Below are 18,910 nucleotides of genomic sequence, written 5' to 3'. Positions count from 1 at the left end.
AACAAAATAATATGCCCCTGGAGTTTTATGATGTTTTCTTTCCTGTTGAGAGGAAAAAGCAAATGCATTAGATGCATTTTTGTGGAGTCTTCCACTAAAAAAAATCATTTACATTTAAAGACAGCTCAATATTTCCTGAAGTACAGTAAACCCCATGAATCAGCACAAGGAAATGGACATTATGAATCATATTTTCACTCTTGCTTCATGCCCATTTTCAACCTTTACGTGTGGCTGTGTGTAAAAAAAATGAACCACCTCTTCAGGGTCTTTCTCACCTCTTTCACATGTGCAAGAGACATCCTGTCCATCACTGGTCTCAGTGCATGATAATGTATGTTCACTGCAGGCTCCAAATGAGCAAAGGTCAATATCCACGGAGCAATCTTTCCCCTTGAACCCTGAAACAAAACAAAGCCAAATTAAAATATGGACTTAAAACTATAAAAGGCAGTAGTAACACACATGATGCAATAGACACCTATTCTTTATTTATTTATTTATTTATTCATTCATTCATAGGGGCATTGATTATCCCCCATGAACCGACAGAGACCAACCCAACTGATCTATATCACATTTATCTGCCCCACCAAATGCATGTCTGCATGTCACTGATAGACACCTATGTCAATATCTATTGTTGTTGTAAATAAAGCACCGAAAGATGGTGGTGACTGATGCTTGTACTTGTGCGACTGAACATGACCTAATGGGAAAACCCAAAAATAGATCCCTGTGTTCCACATGTTTCTGTTTTGTTCCTCCATTAGGTAATGTAGGTTAAAAATAATATTCGAGCTCAGGACACGAAAATGAATGTAGATAAATGTAAAGTGAATACAATTAAATATCAAAAGATAGCTGTGGAGAGGGGAACATATGTTTAATTTATGCTTCAGCATTTAATGTATTACTCAAGGTTAAACAACTGAAGTGTATCCAAACCAACCGAAATTGAGATTTGAGTTGTATTTCCTTTTTTCTTTGTTTGTTTGTTTGTTTTCCTTTGCTTAGTTTGCTTGTGTTGCTTGAATGTGTTTAGTTATATTTAGACTTCATCCATCTGTCACTCTACCGCTTTATCCCACACATGAGGGCCGCGGGGGAAGCTGGTGCCAATCCCAGCTGACATAGGGCAAAGGACGGGGTACGCCCCGGACAGGGGGCCAGTTCCTGTGTTCATGTATGTAATTATTAATTCCTTCTATTCACTAAACAAACAAACAACAACACAATATTACATTACCAATTCCCATTTTGCATCACATACAAAAACATACATTCCCAAAATGGAAATGCAGGGTCAATGGAATCAGAACTTTTGGTTTAAACAGTAAAATGTTCCAAAGTTTATATTCGCACTAGCCTCAACAAGAAGAATGTGTCCAAATCCACATCACATTCATCAGTGTCTGCAAAGTAAGTCTTACTCACTGATGCAAATTCCCTTCACAATAACAAACTCAAAACAATGTTCATATAAACTGGTTAATGTTTTTATTTGTGAGCACTCGCCGTTGTCTTTACACTGTAATCTTTATGGAGAGCATCGCACTTTACGTCAAACCCATCTCTCTCAATGTTTGATGACCTTCCAACTACCCTTTTCCCATTATATTATATATGGCCTTTGGGTAGTTAATGGATAGCTATTGCCTCCAACAGAGTGTTTCGGAAGTATTTAATAACCAATTGTGCATGCAGTTCACTCCGAGGTTAATGTTGCATGAAGGAATGTCACATTTACAGTGTCACCATTTCCAAATGGGACTCCCTCTTCTGTCTGAAAGCGACGAGCAGTTCAGCCCCACTCTGCTGCGGCGAGTGAAAGTCTTCGCATCTAAAATGCACGGCAACATAACATAATATGACGTTTTTGTTGATAACACTGCAGGTATTTACTCGTGTTCTCATGTACAGCAGTTATCGGTACCAGCCATGGGTCATAACTCTGAAAACTAATACTCATCAGCGCATTTAACTATCAACAAACAGTCAAAATCCCGTTCTTAGATGGATGACGGTCTGTTTAATAAATCAAATGAGAGTTAAGGTTATTTAAGATTGAGGGCTTTGTTTTGTGTACTTCATTACCACCACTAAAGAGGTCATGTTTCTTTGTCAGGAGCATAAACACTAAATTTCACAAAATTGGTTAAAAGTGAAGGGTTACGAAAGTGTGAGGAAAAAGCACCTCAGAACAACAATAAAAAAATGTGCACATTCATAAATAAAACATCAGAGAAATCTAAATTGAAATACAATGTGTGGGTGGGGTAGAAAACCATTAAGGGCTTATTTTAAGACCTCACCTGTAATAATGGCAAAACCCAATAACAATGCAAAATAAAACAATCAAAAACTAACTAGATGATATTATGAACAATTATTACAAGATTAAAACCCACAAAATAAAATAACAAAAATGATGTATTCAAATCTTTAGTCATCGGAGCAGTTTTGAGTTTAAGTTTGTATCTGGGCAAAGACAGAGAATCAGTCAACTACAAGTATCTACAGTATTCCATAATGTGGCTCCACAGTATATTATTGAATATTGTCCTCAAGATCTGTGGTATATTGGTAGGTACAGAACCTTGTAACCTTGCTAAAGATAAAACTGATATGATCTTTTCTCATCAATCCAAATCCCCAGAAATTGTGTTAATGAAGCTTTAACAATTTCCTCACCATCAATGTATAATTTAATTGATTCAAAATTAGAATTTATTTTCCCGACAAACATCACTAATTGTTTTAACATTCATGCAGATAGTTGGTATGATCTTTAAATAATATTTTGCATTGAAATTGGTTTGTTTTTGTATTTTTTTTTTGGAAGGAAAGCAAGCAAACCTGACAGAGCCTTTTTGCAATTGCATTTCCAAAATGATACAGCGATCGCAAACACCTGTCTATAAATCTGTCAGTGAAATTACAGCACTAATGGAGGCTTTACTGACACAGGGGTGTTCTGGTTTAGCCTAAATTAAATTTTGCACAAAAGGCAGGGAAATACTAAGAGCAGATTATTAACAGTGATGCATTTGCTTTATCCGTAATGTCATAAAAACACACCATCAGACAGCTGCTGTACGTGTTTTCAAGCAGTAAATGTTTTAATGACTACACCCACATTTGGGTTGATTTATTGTGCAGGGAAATGGAGGCTGATTAGGCTGAGGCAAAGAGCACCAAAGAGCACAGAGGACAAAAGCACCAAACTCCGTGATCACAAAATACAGATAATATGTTTTCACTCTCAAAGCTAAACCAATACCCAGCACAACCTTTGTTGTTCTTCTGCCTTTGTGAACTTTCTTAAGAAGAAGCGCAGCATTTACCAACACACATGCCCAATGCCCAAGTGAAATCTGTGTGCTTCCAACTCCTACTTTGCTTGATTTCATTTTTATTTATTTTTTTAATATTTCTCAGTAAATCTGCATGACTGAGGTTGTTTACTGTGAAATGTGACATTGTACTTGCAATGCTGAGTGGGCCGGCTACAGCACTGTGACTTGTACAATCAAGTGGTGATTAAGTATTTTATTACCAGAGGGCACACTAACGCAAGACCTACCTCTATTATGGACTGATGATAGTTCCTTTCTGGTACATGAGTTAGAACATGTCTAATACATGTGTATATATATATATATATATATATATATATATATATATATATATATATTTGTAATACAGGTTGTCACTTGATCAAAGGACAACGTCGGGCCACACAGCGGAACTGTTGCCTAGCAGCAAAAAGACAAAAGGCCCTTTGCGTGTGGTTTTCTTCCACAGTGCAAAAACATGCGGAGGTTAATTGAACGTTCTAAATTGCCCTTAGATGTGAGAGTGAATGGTTCTTTTTCTCTATGTTACCCCTGCAATGGACTGGCGAGCCGTGCCAGGGTGTACCCAACCTTTTGCCCTATGTCAGCTGGGACTGGCGGTCTAGACAATGAATGAATGCATGAATGAATGGATGTGTTGGAGAAGATCAGTTCACATGCATCATTGCTTCGCAGGAGAGGAAACTATTTTTGTTACAGTGTTGATAGACACCAGAGAACACATTGTGACAAAACACAATTCTAGCCTATAACTTGCATTAAAACTTTCCAAGGACCAGTGTAGCTGATAATTCCTGTCCAACGGTAAACAATCAAGTTCATATATAAATGTATGAGAAATAACATTTCACATATTCCCAGGGTGCATTTATACGGGAAATGAATTGCATGCTATTTTTGTGAACATGCTCAATAATACACAAGTAGTTGGTACTTACCAAAGGGACAGTGACAAATGTAGTCATTTATCAGATCCATACACGAGCCTCCATTTAGACAAGGCTGCGACCAACAATCATTTACACTCTCAGAACAGCTCCTTCCTGCAGGATACAGAGAGAAACAAATAAACTCTACTTAATGTCACAGGGAATACAGCTTAAAATATGTTTCCACTGATACATTTGGCTGTCACTGTGAACATTAGATAATTACTCGAAGTTATGGATGAAGCTTGAATATGTGAATAGTTTCCGGAACCACAACAACATTCAGAACATGAGCGGCACAAATTTCGATGTATTTTCTTAACAATGAGCAGCACCTGCTTCATTAAATATGAGGCATTATTTCACGAGGCAGTCGATAACCTGAGATTGCACTTTCTTCAAAATATGATGGGATGATTATGTCTCCAGCATGCTTGCTGCTTCTATGTACACAAACGGTGCAGCCTCAATTTGAGTGTCCTCTGGGTGAGAATTACCGAAGGAATTGATTTAAGATTTTACTGACAAATTTAAAGCCACACTAGATCTGCCCTGTGGCAATATTTCAGACCTGTTAGTTCTCGGTGAGCCCGAGAGCTCACTGAGAACTAACAGCCAACATCCTCAGGCACGAGTGTACAATTTGCCATGCTGTCTACACAGAACATAATTGTACTTTTGCCATAATGACCCCATACACTGGCAGGTGCCCTGTTAACCATATAAGAAGCTCCCATAATTAAGGTGGACTGCTGACTGTACCTGCAGCCTAAATACACTGTACACGGCACACTTTAAACTACACACCAACTGTTATGATACTGCGCCAGCTGCTAATGCCAGCCAGTATTCATTTACCTGCTTACACATTATGGCACACATTCACACACGGTGAAGATGCACTAGTCGGTGGCTGACATTAATTATCTGACTGAGCTAAATGTCCGACATCCATCAACTCAACTATTCATTGTCTGATTTTGGGGTAATAATGAATCATTCAGTGTTATGTTCAGACGGAAAAATAGTCATGATGTCAATCACGGTAATGTTTAACAGATCATTTTAAACCTGATTAACATTTGATGAAAAATTTGATTAAAAGGTTTAAATTTACCTTTATCGTGACATATTATGCGACTGTATGATTCCTCCTTAATTCATCACGACAATATGCGGAACAAACTCAAACTGTTAAAGCAACTATAACTTTAGTTGTTATTCAGAAGAATCGTATTCCATCTCAAAGAGCAAAATACCATTAGAAGACGGCTCATTTTTATTCAAATACTGTCAGTCCAATGTTTAAGTGTTATATATCTGTTGCTTATATTGTGCTTTGATCATCTATTCCATATTTTCCCATCCCTGGGTGTAATTTTCATTCTGAAGAAGCAAATGCAATGCATCAAATTCCCCTCTGGGAATGAATAAAGTATTCTGATTATAATTCTGTAATCTATAGTAATTAAAATTCACCCTGCACTGTACTTCAATATGTAAGATGAGCTGCGTGTTCGCCCTGACCCCTGGACCATACCGGTTAAACATAAAATGTGACAGTACTGAGTGAATACTACGTACAGTATTTCTCCTTCAAATACTAAAGAAAGGTTCACTCGTGAATGGCTTTACTACAATCTCTGAACAGGCTCTCCCTCCTATCAGATGGTCACATACCCTCAAACCCTGAAGGACAGTGGCACTGATAATCACTGATTAGATCCACACAGGTGGCACCATTCTCACAGGGGAAGCCGTTACACTCATTTGTTTCCAGTTCACAGAGTGACCCTTCAAATCCAAGCATGCAACGGCAGGTGAAGTTATACTGCTGGTCCAGGCAAACGCCATGTCGGGAGCAACGGTGACCAATGCAGTAATCAATGTCCTCTTCGCAGAAAACGCCCTTGTATCCCGTGGGACAAAGGCAGCTGGCAACACATGACAAAGAATTTCTTTAATATCTCATAGAGTAAGAGAAATCATTTGAACCCTGAAGGGGGAAACGGTAAATGTCACAGCTTTTGCAATCATTGACATTCTGGCACCAGAAAGGCCCCCGCAGACAATCAGGATTTTCAACACTCACCTGTAACCGTCAATCTCATCCACACAAGTGGCTCCATTTTGACACCAATGTTGAACACAGTCATTGACATTTATGTGACAGTTGTGGCCGGACCAACCAGGCTCACAGATACAGCTGTAGCTACTGGCCTTATTCAAGACACAGTGTCCTCCATTGGCACAGGGCTGTTGATAAAGCACAGAGCTGTTAGACACATACAGCCACAGAGAGATATGCTACTCCATGTGCAAAGGTGAAAATGCTTCATCTTGTAATGGTAATATCTTAGATAGCACACAGAGCACATTTGAGTTATTTCACAGGAAAAAAAACGAAATTTGCTTCACTGCAGCCACTTTACACATTCATGAAACAGTTCACGCTTTATATCAGATTCAATCAGTGTCCCATGTAGCTCCAATATCATGTCTTACAAGACAAAATCAATGGTCATTAAGGGGCTAAATCTCCTGAGAGTTCCCCATAAGGAAAATATATAGCTGTAGCTGGTACATATGTGTTTATACGTAGGAGAGGGAAAACAATGACAGGGGAAGAGCTGGCTTATGGGAAGGTATGTAATCCAGACATGGTGGCATTTCTGTAAGAGGGCCAGCACAAGATTTGCTCCACAGTGAGTGATCATCTCCATCTGTCATGCGAAGGCGCTTCCTCCTTTGTGGTTTGGCTGTGTGCTTTAAATGCATTGGGCCGATTCAACCACACATGCAACGAATCCCGAGCGTTCAGAAAAATCCAGACACTGCAAATCTTCAGGAGCCCCCAGCAGGTGACAGAGGCCTTTTCAGTCCCTTGTCCCCCCAACGCATACACAAAAAGGAAAACCACCTGACAAACAGTGATTCAATTCCAGCTTTGGTGTTCTCTGCCATAACTGTTTGAAATTAGTGGAAGAACGCCCAACATAAAATGTGCCCCATTTGAACCTGCAGCACAGAATACAGAGTGACTATATGTATAGTTAACCCGTTTATTCACTTGCTAGGTGTTTTCCAAAACTTCAAGTCACGCGGAAGCAGCGAATTATCCTCATTAGTCAAGATTTTTTTTGGGTGAACCAATATACTGTTCAGCATCAACGCCGCTACTGTGGATTTATGGATTATCGCATTTGCTGTCAGTCTTTCTGAGGGATTTATGCATATGTTTATCCCCGTGTACAGCAAAAGATTATGTCACATTTTTACAAATACAACAGTGAATTACTCTGGATGCCATCTCACTAAAGCAGAATTATGTCTCACCATCTCTTCAGTATTTCTGTATTTCCAAGTGACTGATCCACACTCATTTTCTTGAAGTCACATTGTATTAGTTTTTTTTTTTGCATACGCAATACAACAATCATCGGCTGTGTTTAAAAGTGTGAAGCCGACCAGCTGATCCCCCCCCCCACCTGCCCACTTTCTAGTGCAAAGAAGAGCAGCAGCAGCTGAGAGACTGCACATGATTAATGCGATTAAAAATATAATATGTTATATTCGGCCCTTAATCAATCGCGATTAATGCCTTAACAGTGACAGCTCTGGTTCTTATATGCGTCTTATTCAAAAAGCGAGTGCGGAGCCTTCTGTAAATAATAAATGAAACCTCAGTGATTTGCCTGCTATGGTTCCCTGTTATTACAATAAAGTTACAGCAGTGTTGTGCAAATTACATTAAAAACTTGAAATACTTGAAATATAATGAGATCATGTAGATATAGACAGAAGATAGAAGATAAAGGCAAAAAGTCAAATGTTTAAAGTTTAAATGTTCACCCACTTGAAAGTTCTGAGGGCAGGGCACACGGCAGGTGTATTCAAGACCATATGGGACATCCACACACTGTGTCTTGAGTGGGCATGTGTTGTTGGGGAGAACACACGCATCGATGTCAACGTCACAATTCATTCCAAGAAAACCTGTAGGAGAAGATTTCATTTGATGTCAGTGTAACTCATAATGCCTGACCAGCAAAATGTACCTCAGTAATATGTATATGTATATGTATATGTATATATATATATATATATATATATGTATGTATATATATACTATATATAAACTAGGCTAAACTTGTGCTCCATTCTGAAGCAAAGTCAATGTGCCACTTCACCTCCTGTAATTCATTCAGACACAGTTTAAATTGTACCTTTAGTTTTAATCCACAAATTATTAAATTGCACTTTCTACTTTCCACTGCTTGTCTTAGTTTTTTTTCTACCCCTCACCGTCGTCTCATTGAATATTAATATAATTGTAACAAGGCAAACACTTATTAAGTCGTTTGCATCTGATATTTGTCATTGCCCAGACAGGATTGGGAAAATCCAAGTGAACCAACCAAATCAGAAGATTTTCAGATGAAACTGCATCAGTGTGGCTTACACAGTACAGATGATGACGACACAATGGTACATCCTTTTCAGTGTCAGTGTAGAGCTTAAAGAAAAGACCATACACCAACGTGTACTTCAGCAATGTCACAGGCCTTTGTTTGGTGCTCTGGTCTTGAACCTTGGCCCATTTCCATTCTCCTATATCGCAGCATTCACCTCACATCGAGAAGACACAGCAGATGAGGCATCTAGCTCATAAGAAGAAGAGGCTTAGATTGACTGAGATAACAGATAAGATTTAGCACCAAGGCTGCAAAGCCAGCATGAGCCCAATGGAATTCCGTTACCATGGCTCTTTGGCTTCATCTCGTACTGGTTTACTCAGGGAATTAGAGATTCATGATCAAGAATTACGGCTGGCTGCTAACGCAGGTTTAGAGGAAGACGAAAAGAGCAAGCAACGGCCCTGGCTGGAAAGACAATGCATCAGCGTGTGTGCACAGAATGAATATCCATCTCGTGTTTAACATAGGAGGATACAGCAAATACCAGTGATCAAACAACTCGACGCTGTGGCGCAATCCTCTTAAAGTTTCTCAGCATTCAACGTGAACAATGTGGATTCATGATATTATCAGGAGCATAAATACAATCATTACAGGTAAAACCGAGCCACAAACAGGCAGGCCAGTGTAGATGGGTACAGCGGTGATGCATGCTCTGAGCAGGTGTAATGGGCCAGCACACTGTAACAGTGTAGGCCTCTGTGGCGTTGTGGGTCTAATTTAATGTGACATATGTGATAGGATGTTCCCACTCAATAACCCCCCCACACTGCATAGACATTAGTCCGACCCCCCGTTTCTACAACAATGCTCTCATGTGCTTGATAAATGGGGGGAAAAGTGCATTTCTGTTAGTTTGGACTGGTTATAGGAACCACATAATCTTACTTACACATCTGGTGTAAGAAAACCTGCTGAGTATCAGTAACACGCTGTCATAGCTAAATACTATTTATGGTGCCATGTGGTTAGCGTCATCACCTTACAGCAAAAAGGTCACAGGTTTAAATCCCACTTCTACTGAAGGCCTTTCTCTGTCGATTTCGCATAATCTCTCTATATGCACACGTCTTTCTCCAGATACTTCTGCTTCCTCTCACAGTAGAAAGACATGGAAATTGGGGTTACACTGTGTTAAATGGAGGCTCTAAATTGACCGTAGGTGTGAATGTGTGAAAGTCTGAAATGGTTGTTTGTCTCTGTACGTTTGCCCCGTGATGGACTGGCAATGTGTCTACATTGTGCCTCGCGCCTTTCCCCCACTACAACAGGTTGAGAATACATACATTACCTCACGGTATTGTGCATAGTAAGGTCGAGGTCTTACAATCTTACATGGAGAAAAAGAAACTCAATGGAGTAAGTCCTTGGCATCAGTGAAGAGAAAAGCAACTCCCTCCTAAACCACCAACAGAATCAGACTCAGACATGTGTCGCAATCTGCATTTAATGGTTATTTTCTAATTTAGAAGGTCATGTCTTTGTAAATTATTATTGCGTCTCTTCAAAGACATCTCATTTAACTGATGGAGAAACCTTTAATTCCCTGGAGGCACAACTGTTTTTCTGTCAATGTGTTCATCATGAAATACATGATGATTGGCAACCTGTCCAGGGTGTGTCCCATTTCTTAATGAATGCTGATTGAGTACCAAGATAGATGGATGGCTGCTTAAGACTGATTCACCATACGATTAAAATGCAACGCTGCCTCCGAATGTCGACTTACACAGTGAAATGAACGTGCATCGCTTTCGGCATCTGATGAGGCAAAGGCGTCATTTGCAATGGCATTGTCCTTTCATGTTTAATTAAACATGAGTAAACAAACAACGTTTCATTAGCATCGATGTTACATTCGCCTTAGGCTACAAATCCTTTTCTTAGAAAACACCAGCTTGTGAGAAAAGCGTCACCTGTCCGCCAAGATGGTCCGCTCACACTCCGTGTTCTGCATGTGCTGTAAAACATTCCAATAAAGTGGACGAAGAGAAACTGCCGGACACACAGACTGTGCTGTGCCAACAAAAGAGCTCCGGCAAGTGGTCCATCAGCTGACGTCCAGTGAATATAAATTCAGACGCAGCCGGTGAGGTACAATAAGCAATTACAAGAAAATGATATTAATGGGAGTTTCATAATATAATATTTGCACAATTTGGGTGGCATTATAGAGCTCAGGCAATGAGCTTGGAGATTTTTCTCAGCTGTCAATCACAGGCCAAGACTGTAAAATGATACAGTGGCTAATTTGAATTTGAAAGTCCTGTTGCCACTATAGTGCGCAATGGAGGATGCTATGATCAATATAGAGCTCCGAGAGGTTGGCTCGTCATCATACAAGGAATATTAATGCCTTTCTTAAACATGTTGAAAAGCAACTGACACACACATTTATATGTATATTCCGTTTATGTAATTATATAATGAGTCGCCTAGTTTACCCTACTGCTCATGGACAGGATGTGTCAAGCCTATAGAGTCTAATTGCCTTTAGTTTACAGTAAACTGCCCTGCAATCTGAACACACTGCCTGCTAACGCAGAGTCTGGACGTGGTACAACCTACGTACCTGTTGGACACTGGCATTTGTAGTCTCCTAACAAGTCAGTGCATGTGCCGTTGTGCCGACAGGGGCTGGAGTCGCACTCGTTGATCTCAGTCTCGCACATTGTTCCTGAGAACAAAAGAGGGAAACGGCTGCAATTAGCTGCATTATAAAGCTCTTAATGAGTCACATCATGTTGCATATTTCATTAGCTGTACATTGCACTGTGAACAACCAAAACAGTTTTGGCAAACACAGAGACGTCTGCTTTCTTTTCCGGAGGCAGTTTTATTCATACTATTCTTTATTTATACTGCTCTGTCAAATAGATTAACTTCGCTTTGAATACATTATGTAAAACGCGCTGAAATGTGTCTCATGACAGCGAGCTGGTATATGCGTATGTCTACCATGGTATCAATCTTATCTAAAGTCTTAAAATCAGTAAATACACTTCCTAAAACATTCCCTTAATAATTGTCTGAACCTGTTTGATCACCTTCCCTGTAACAAAAAACAAAACAAAAGAACAATTAGACCAAAGATATTCCTTCACTAACATGCTGTACACAGTCAAGCCCAGGGGAAAGCACACAGAGTGTCGTGGTTGGATTCACTTTCTTGTTGAAAAAAATAAATAAAAAATAGACACTTAATAACGAGCTATGTCTTGTCTGAGAAGAGCAAACGAGGTGCGGGATGCAGTTTGCTTGAGAGGAGACTGGTGGTTGCTCAGCTGCCTCAGCAGCTGCTAGTTCTACCACTGCGGTTGGGGGGTGGGTGTCTTCCAGTGCAGGTTATTAATTTAAAACGTCCTATCATCAATAACAGAGCAGCAGTGACACGCAGTGAAAGTCCCTTCTTGACAGCGGCAACCTCATGCTACAGCGCAAACGCTATGATTGATTTCACCCGCAGAGAAGTTGCTACAGGTCATTATATACAAAATACGTCGTGCCGTGCAGCAGCAAATTACACAAATGTGTCCCGTTATAATCCGGGAAACGCCTATGCTCATTTGTTTGCCTGTAGCTGCTTTTCAGGAAACGTTAAATATGGTGATTTCAGACGCAGCATATTTGTTTTGCTGTATCTCAAAAAAAAAAAATGAAATACTAAAATACCGTTTGTAGAAGGTAAATATGAGGAGATTTGTGCATTTAATAAAACACCAAATGGATACAGACAGGTACGTGGGACTGCAGGGACAGGATTAGATTAGATAAAGTTTATTGTCCTTTACAGGAAATATTCCTTCACTTTCCGTAGGATTCAAAGTAACAAAGAAAAAGATCTTGTGCACTGTCCTAAATAAACGTCTGTTTATTTGTCATTTTGAGAGCATTTTGAACCCACAGATTCCTCAACAGTGATATAATATTGTTGGCGTCTTGATCAACAACTCCAAAATAACCTTTTAGCATCAAGTAATCTGAGAGACGGCTCGATATACAGTGTCGGATAAAAAATACAATCACATGCTTCACAATGGTATAGGAGAGAAAAGAACTAATCTAAAAGAGTTGGACAATTAATAGAATAAACCTCAGGTCATCTGTTGCATATTAAACAAGTGAGTGTATTCTTGGTGTTTGTATGGTGAGAGGAGCTCAGGACAGAGAGTAAGGTGTGGATTAAACTCAACAATTTTTCTCGTAATCCTGCCTGCTGCAGCTTTAAAGCCAGTTGATTTGTTTTGTTGAAAAAAGATTTAAATGCAAAGAGCTTAAATTAAATTGTAGACTCCTACTGTATAGAGCTTTATACTGCATGTTAAAGTCCCCACATCTTATATTATGCACAAAAAATAAAGTGCACAATAATTAGACCAATAAAATATACGGCAATGGTTTATTGTTCCATAAAAAAAAAAGAAAAAAGAAAAGTAAAGCTTTCCAAAATGAAAGCCGAATGCCAGTGCTCAGGTAATGTACCCTGAGTTATGGTCTAGTACTGTGGGGTTTCTGCGTAAAGCTGGAAATTAAATTGGCCCTTCTACGCCGCATGGCTTGAAATTCCGAAGCAAAAATCCCAAGATGTTCAAAATGATGAATTCTATCAGTCACTAAGACCTGCCATGGCGTAAGAGACAATTTTCCATTACTGAGGTGGCAACAGATTTCAGCTTTGAAGACAGGGGGGAAAAAAAAAATCTTGTTCATGTAGTGCTATGTAAGGGCTTATCTGAGTGACAGGTGAGTGTGTCAGGACTTAAGGCTATAGATGGGGAAATATGCTATGGGCCACAGCCTGAATGCACTGGGGAAGGGAAAAAAAACACATTCAGTGGTTGTTTAAGTAATAAAACAAGGTAAGAACAATGCTGTGCTGTATCATCACAACCTTTCTACAGCATTAATAATGTTCGACAAACAGTCCACAATGCCTTTTTCAAAGTGTATATTTCCTGTCAGGAAACATTACAGATAATCATTTGCATGAAACTAAATTGGTGTAATATTGTCAAGAGATGTCAAGGAAAAAAAAAGAAAATCCTCCGTTTCATATTTCATATTTCTAATTAACAGCTACGACGAGCACTGCTCCAGACATGTTTTTATTATGCAGTGAAATAAAATAGCTGTCCTAAAATTGCATTACAAAAAAAAGGATGAACCTGTCATCACCATATGTTTTCTGTCGTCTTTTCTGCACGCTGGGTCTTGTGACACGCGTGTGAAATTCCCAGCAGAATTTGTTCAGTCTTATTAAAGCATGGTTAACACAAATTTGGCATTTCATTTATGAAATGGTCTTTTGTTTTTTTTTGAGATCTAATGTTCACTTGCGTCTTGTTTTTTTTTTTTTGTTTTTTTATTTGGGAACAGTTGTCACTGATAGCTTAACAAATTTCAAGCATGTTGTGAGCTGGCAGCTAATTAGGAAGCAGTTTGCCTGAGTACTTGGATTAAATGCAATCAACAGCAAGCCCCAGACGTGTCAAGTACGGGTAAATAAATTTTAAGGTTGAAAAAAAGTAAAATTACGGCTGGCGATTTACTCAAACTACAAAAACTATTTAATATAAATATAAGATACTTTATTGATCACAATAGGGACACTGGGGTGGTCAGGGGTCAGTTATGGAATAGAAGCATTGGAGCTGACTGTGAGTCCAGTCTTTGAAAACATTAATCAAAGCCGATGTTTGCAGACATCGCAGTTTGAGGTACACCTAATGATTAAAATGCTGGTCTGCTGACCCTTACCCAATCAAGGTACAGCACGGGAGCTCACTGAAGGAACGCTAATTAATAAATACTTAACAGAACTTAGGGGGTCAATAAATACAGTATGATCTAAAATAAGACAGTTAACTTCAGTAGTGTCATGCAGCTACAGTATGTGGATTTTTTGTTAAAACGTACGTCTTGCCACACGTCTCATTATCTTCATTAGATTGTCTAATTTGTCAACTGGTGTTCTGTCGCCGGACACGTGTATTGATTATGAGAACAGAGTTATCGTGTAAAACACATATACCAGTCATTTACAAATAAAACACAATTGCATTGAATCTTATGGGCTCATGATAATTCATGTATAATATCCATTTGGATAGGTTTCCATTTCTAGTTTTGACCAATCCTGTTTAAGCAGGCTTTGCTATCCCGCAGGTAAATGGTCTGTATGCTAAAACGAGATGACCAAAATACATAAGATACGATCTGTTTTAATTGATCTACATCCATATAAAGAAAGCCGGTGATAGAGATGAGACAAAAACTCACTACTTGTATAAAAAATATCCAGTCTTACACATCTGACAAACGTTGTCTCTCAACTGTCTTGCTGGATCTTGCCCCCAAGAGCTTAATTCATCATCAGATGATATAGCTCTTAAATGAACAAAGCAGATGATCCCAACATGGTATAAACCCCAGCTAATTATAACTAACATATCCTGCCAACAAGCAAAGCGAATAAATCAAAGTCAATCATAATGATAATCAAACATTTAAAAGAGAAAGTTTTTCTCAATCACAAATCAACTAAAGCTCAACAGTAAATACATTAACTTATGTCTCTGTATTAGATAAAGTATTTTTTTTGCCCCTACATGTATATTTTAAATTGGTGAATCAGGAATTAAACTAACAACAAACCATTGGAATAATATGTCAGATTATACGGTTGCATTTAATGTAAGCCATGGTCCGTAAGGTTTCTGTACGTCATTGCACCAATGCTGCAAAGAAAGCATTTCTCTTTCTGTGTTTCTTCTTTTGTTTTATTTTTTATGACATACATTTTTCATGGGCAAATACGAGCCAATCGGGAACCAGCTATTTTTTTCGTGTGTGACAAAGGAATATGTGTGTTTATTCTAGCGTAATACACATTATGCACTTTTGATGGAATACATGGGTTTCACAAGACTTTCCTCTAGTTTTTAAGCAATATTTTATGCCATCTGCCTTAACACACTGACAAAAGGCAAAATAGAAACATTTATAATTCATGGACACCTCTCTGCATGAGAGCTCTCTCTGTGTCAAACGTCCCGTATGCGGAGTGCACTCTCCCTATCCTGATGGTGTCAGAAAATCACTGCTTTCACCTCCTGCGTTGCATATTGTGCGTCCCATCTTTGCATGACAATGCGCGCATGTAATGCACTTACATGTGCAGTGTTTCCATAAAAACAAAGTCTGCACATGTCAAAGCAGAAACGCTGTGTGTTTCCCAGTCAAGCTACAGTGTGTCAATCCATTATGAAGACAGATGACACTGAGGCAAAGTTATCTTACCTGTGAAGCCAAGGGGGCATTTGCAGGTGTACTGTGGGGGAGATGATGGCTGACTTGTTGTGATGCATGTGGCTCCATTCAAACAGCTGTTGGGTTCCATCAGACAGGCATTGCCTACATACTGACAAAACTCCCCAATCCATCCTAGGGCACAAACACACTGCGGCAAAACACAACAGTCAACTCAAGGGTGGTAACATGAATCCAAATCTATTTGGATAGCTAGATGATATAGCATTATTATAAGTGTTTTTTTCTTTCGGTTCAAATTTTAACTTTTAAGGTAAAACTCACGTTAATTAACCACATTTTAAATCCAGTGTTCTGGACTGCATTGTAAATCTACCAATAAAATCAGCTTAACCCTTAACCAAGCTTAAACTGAGCGCATCACTGACGACACGTTTGCACAAGCGTACTTTGCATTACTGTAGTTACGCGACGTTTTGTGCCATTGGAAAAATTCCAACGGTTTTTGAAAGCTGAGAAGTTGCACGTCAACGTGTTAAGGTGTGGTTATCACGATAATTTCAGGAAGCTGGAGAATCAGTGTCTTTGTCGCCAGAGAGAAAATAGTAGAAAGTACACTTGTACAAAGAGACAGAAACACTGAGAAACTCAAAAACTGTTACCGTAAATATGTTTTATGCAAACAATTTAACATGCAAACTAAATAAACCTTTTATTAAATACACCTTCTTGTTTTTTTTCATTATTTTATCATGTAGTAAATTGTGAATAACTGCAAGATATTGTAAGTTATTCTGGAAAAAATAGCACAAAAGCAAAAGCACTTAGTTACAGGACATTCTCTGGTCCATTTAATGGTTAAAATAAGCAAAAAAAAAAAAAAGAAAAATAGTCCAGGCGGACATTTTGAGGCGTAGGTGTTAAAGGATTAACTTGATTTTGTTTGTCTATGAAAAGAATCTTCAATTAAATGAGCATTCTGCCCTTAATGAACTAGCCAGTGGTTGTCAAGCTCAAGGGAAAGTCAAATCAAACGAGTAATAAAATTAAAATTGTTCATATCAACATGAAGCATCTAAAAGTAGATTTTAGATTAACAGCCTCAGTGGTCTAATGGAACAAGATTGATGAAGAAAAATGTGGAGCAAATTAGACCAGAACTGGTGCGTCCAAGCAAAGCGTCCACCTACAACGAGTACTGCTTTAGAATTTAGAATCTATAGCAATCCTATTTTCTTATTTTATCTAATGATCGGACTCAACGTTCCATTATGATAACATACTGAGGTTTAACTTAAAACCTGATATTTTCCATCATCATGTAATGTCATAGTATTTCAAACCCATCGCACATTCATAAATATATATATATATATATAGATATATATATATATATATAGATATATATATATATATATATATATATATATATATATATATATATATATCTCTATATATATATATACATACATAAGTCATATTGTCGTACATTTTTATGTGAGTTTACAGTGTCATTGAAAAACATCCCTCTCACAAGAGGCTTTTCTACTGAGACAAAAGACGTATTGCAAGTGCTGTGTGAATCATGGATCTGCTTATGAATGTGCTCACCTCCCGTTCATTCTGTGACCCCATTAAGGTGCAGTGTGAGTCATATTTTGTCGGCTTTAGAGTATTTCATTAAGACCGAACCATCGAATTACTTACTTGATATCCGCCAATTACACTCAAACACAATCCCTCATTCAGGCAGTTGATATTGAGCAGCCCGCAGTAGTCAATTATTTCTTCACAATTCTTCCCAGAAAATCCTCTCAGGCATCTGTTGGGAAGAGGTCGGTGTCATCAAAATCAATTCCCCCTGAGCTCTGAGCACTAACAAGCCATACTTTGTTCTTTTTACAGGATACACGTGGTTATAATTTCATTTTTCTACATGACCCGTTTGTGATATGAACCTGGGTAGAGAACGGGTGTACAAATTAGACCCCCAGTCATTGTGACATGGATTATGGGTGGTATAAATGGGTGGCATTGGATTATCAAGACAAATTAAGCCCCATTAGACGGATTATACTTTCCTGCAACTGTAAAAATCCCTTTTTATTTCGCTGATTGTACGGTCTAATATTAAAAATGGGCTTTTTACTTAATTATTTTCCATACCAATTTTCCTCGAATGTATCTTTGATTTTAGTAATTTATTCATTTGTTTTTTAATTATTTGTTTTGGACAATAATTGATGTCTAAAGGAGGTACAGATGATGAAGCTTAAGATACACAGATAATACTGTGGTGATTTTGCTTATATAAAACATGTATAGAACAGTCAGCCAACACTGCATTTCGGAGTCTGCTCGACAGAGGCCTATTAGGGCTTTTGAGTAAACTGTAAATCCTAATCACATTCAGAAATAATAAAAAAAAAAAAAACAATAAAAGATCAATTTTTATCTACTCACAGTGGGACACACATTTACAAGATCACTCGATCATCCAGAAATGGAACTAAGCGAGTGGCCTGTGTGTGTATATCACCTGCAGAAATAATCATTTCCCCTGGATACGCAGGTGGCATTGTTGAGACACGGTGATGGGCTGCACAGGTTCTGCTGCTGCCTCTTGCATGCTGGGACCACATTACCATCTGCACAGACACATTCGGAGTCCTGCATGCAGAGGCAAAACAAATAAGGTCAACCGTCAGCTTGGGAAAAACAGGGTCAGGTTACACAAAAAAGCCACATCACTCACGTCACGTAACGCAGAAATGAGACCGGAATTTACTGCGAGTGCTTTGATTGAAATACATTATTTGTAACTGATAGATATAAATCTAAATGGGCAAGTAAATAATATGACTTTTATGGGTTA

General features: G+C 38.6%; 1 protein-coding gene across 1 annotated transcript in view; it reads right to left on the bottom strand.

The window, feature by feature from the left end:
* The window catches only part of eys (eyes shut homolog), a 135,996-nt gene that overhangs the window by 109,761 nt on the left and 7,325 nt on the right, over positions 1-18,910 (bottom strand). Inside the window, exons 4-12 of the mRNA XM_058651249.1 lie at positions 18,575-18,705; positions 17,743-17,857; positions 16,066-16,225; positions 11,339-11,443; positions 8,145-8,284; positions 6,381-6,544; positions 5,969-6,222; positions 4,298-4,402; positions 279-401 (exon numbers count right to left, since the gene is read on the bottom strand). Of these exons, the coding sequence (XP_058507232.1) occupies positions 279-401; positions 4,298-4,402; positions 5,969-6,222; positions 6,381-6,544; positions 8,145-8,284; positions 11,339-11,443; positions 16,066-16,225; positions 17,743-17,857; positions 18,575-18,705 (1,297 nt within the window). The remainder of the gene's footprint in view (positions 1-278; positions 402-4,297; positions 4,403-5,968; positions 6,223-6,380; positions 6,545-8,144; positions 8,285-11,338; positions 11,444-16,065; positions 16,226-17,742; positions 17,858-18,574; positions 18,706-18,910) is intronic.

This window comes from Solea solea, chromosome 15 (genome assembly GCF_958295425.1).
Source record: "Solea solea chromosome 15, fSolSol10.1, whole genome shotgun sequence".
Lineage (NCBI taxonomy): Eukaryota > Metazoa > Chordata > Actinopteri > Pleuronectiformes > Soleidae > Solea > Solea solea.
The sequence above is the reverse complement of the archived record's forward strand: the minus strand, read 5'-3'. Positions and strand labels throughout refer to the sequence as shown.